The sequence below is a fragment of the Pundamilia nyererei genome, unplaced genomic scaffold (genome assembly GCF_000239375.1).
Source record: "Pundamilia nyererei isolate P.nyererei 1_Seehausen unplaced genomic scaffold, PunNye1.0 scaffold00324, whole genome shotgun sequence".
NCBI lineage: Eukaryota > Metazoa > Chordata > Actinopteri > Cichliformes > Cichlidae > Pundamilia > Pundamilia nyererei.
The window spans coordinates 3,692-6,071 of NW_005187725.1; the positions used below are offsets into that span (position 1 = coordinate 3,692).

At 45.7% G+C, this 2,380-nt stretch overlaps 1 protein-coding gene across 1 annotated transcript in view; it reads right to left on the reverse strand.

Annotated features, from left to right (window-relative positions):
- Positions 1–714, reverse strand: part of alkbh1 (alkB homolog 1, histone H2A dioxygenase) — a gene marked incomplete at its 3' end in the record, with an annotated part of 4,402 nt that extends 3,688 nt beyond the window's left edge. The window contains exon 1 of the mRNA XM_013915563.1: positions 439–714. Coding sequence (XP_013771017.1) covers positions 439–576 — 138 coding nt within the window. The remainder of the gene's footprint in view (positions 1–438) is intronic.
- Between the last annotated feature and the right edge of the window lie 1,666 nt (positions 715–2,380).

A 2,380-nucleotide genomic window follows, 5' to 3' on the forward strand; every position in this document is an offset into this window, starting at 1 on the left:
GTATTTAAAGTTTTGAGGGATAAACCTCTTAAACTTCTCCAAGTAGAAATATATGTAAACAAAACAAAAGCGATTTTCAATTTTTTTTGTAGTTTATTGCACTTTTTTGCAATTTATGTAATTACTATGGACTTAATGCATATGTATTATTAAAATATGGGCTATAACAGTTGTATTGATGTATAGCAACTTGAAATGCTCCCACAAATGGCACTACAGCATGTAAAAAAAAATAATATAAGCTCTGGTGGACTTGGTTCTATAGTAGGTCTTAAAGGGTTAAATAAATATCGTCAAATAATCGTGATCTCAATTTCAGTGAAAATAATCGTGATTATCATTTTTGCCATAATAGAGCAGCCCTACTTCAAACTCACCCATGAAGAAGAACAAGGAGAAAGATGGCTGCTAGACGCCGGGAGCGCGCTTTGCTCTCACCTGTTCACCGGGCGCACACCTGGAAAAGTCGATGACGTCGCTAAGGTCCGGCGGGGGGTTCCTTCTCCTGTAAAACTTGAATATCTTCCGAAACGAATCCTCTCCACCCTCCACCATGGAGGCTGCCATCTTAGCCATGACGTCACTGTCTTGCACGCCCTGCTCCGGAAGTAAAAACTAACAAAAATGAAAAAACAAAACAAACAAACAAACAAACAGATATTTAAACAGTTAACAGCGCGAGCGGGGAGAGACAAACTGTAACATGTTTCAATGTCACTGTGCACGCGGGTCACGGTGCTCAATCACGTGATCGAAGCTGCATTTACTGAACCTCGGAAATCATTTTTTCTTAAAAATGATTTTATTCAGAGCCTTGATCAGGAATAAGAAATAGATTACAAATAAAATGCAGACACGTCGAAATATTGGTTAAAAGGATTTGAGAGAAAAACGGAAGAACAACCAACTCTGAAAAATAAATTTGTTCAAAGTTAGGCTTGAAAGAATTCACATATTTAAACTCCTGCACCCACCAATCAGACGCTACCCAGCTGGCCCTGAACGCACAATTACGTCACAGGTCAGAGGGAGCAACATGGCGGCGTCCAAGAAAGTGTTCGAGGTGTTCGTGTCCAAAGTGCCGTGGACTGTGGCCACCAGTGAGTCTGCTCATTATCAATCAGTCAGGTTTGATTTTAGTGACGACATGTGACGTGTGCAGCCGATCACGCGTGTCGATTATCGTCAGGTAGATTAGCACGCGAAGAAGGGAAGAATTTAACGTGCACTAGGGTGTCCGGTAGGTCAGTCACGTGTCTGCAGCTTACCGGTGTTTTACCTGAGGCAGTTCACGTTAAAAGACTGCCCTTAATACAGGCCACGCTGATGACGTCAGAGCAGTTTAGCTTGAGTCACAGTTGAGTGATCCTCTGACTGATCCTGAGCTTCCGTCCACACTCTGAAGCACGAATAGAATAGAATAGAATATGCGTTTACTGTAACTGTGGGTGCTCCACCGCTGTGCAGGAATAAAATATAAAAAGTAGACAACAGGAATAAATAAGGAGGAATATGTAGAGAAACAACAGGAAGGCCCACAGTGGAGAGCGAAGTGCTCCGAGGTAGAAAAGACTTGGTGTGAACAGTCTGTGTGTGAGTGACCTGAATGAGGAGAGCATGCTCTCAACTGAGGAGCAGTAGAAGGCCAGCAGCAGGTCCAGGTTCTTCTTCCTCAGGACACCAAGGACGTGCTGCCACTGCTGGGCCTCCTTTACCACGGCGATGGTGTTGTAGGTCGGAGGTGAGATCAGGGGAGATGTAGGTGTCCAGAAACCTGAAGGTGGAAACAGATTCTACCCGTTCTCCGTTTATAATGAGGGGGGAAGTGGACCTGTCTGTGCCTCCTGAGGTCCATTATAAGTTCTTTGGTTTTAAGGATGTTCAGCTTCAGGTTATTCTCTGGATCCCAGGATCACGGAATCTGAAGGTGGTCCAGTTTGGTGTTGAGCATCCTCATGGAGCTCTTCCTGTTCTCCAGATAGCTCAGCGCTGTGTGAAGGGTGATGGCATCCTCCGTGGGGTCGAGGGAGGGGGTGGACAGGCTGCTACCCACTCGAAGCACTAGATGACGGCAGATGTGAGGGGATGTGAGAGGAAGCAGGACAGGTGAGGTGCAGACACTCAGGTGTTCGGACTGACGTGTTCCTGTGTGTGTTTCAGAGGAGATGAAGGAGTACTTCGGGCAGTTTGGAGCCGTGAAGAAGTGCCTGCTGCCGTTTGTAAGTAATCATCACTGACATCACTCAGTGTCACACAGTCACATGACCCGACAGGAAGTGATCACCTGTAGCCTCACAGCCACACACATGCCTCAATTTAGCTCTGCATGTTTTTAGTGTGTCAGCACTGCCTGAGATGATGATGTGAGCAGCAGGTGGTG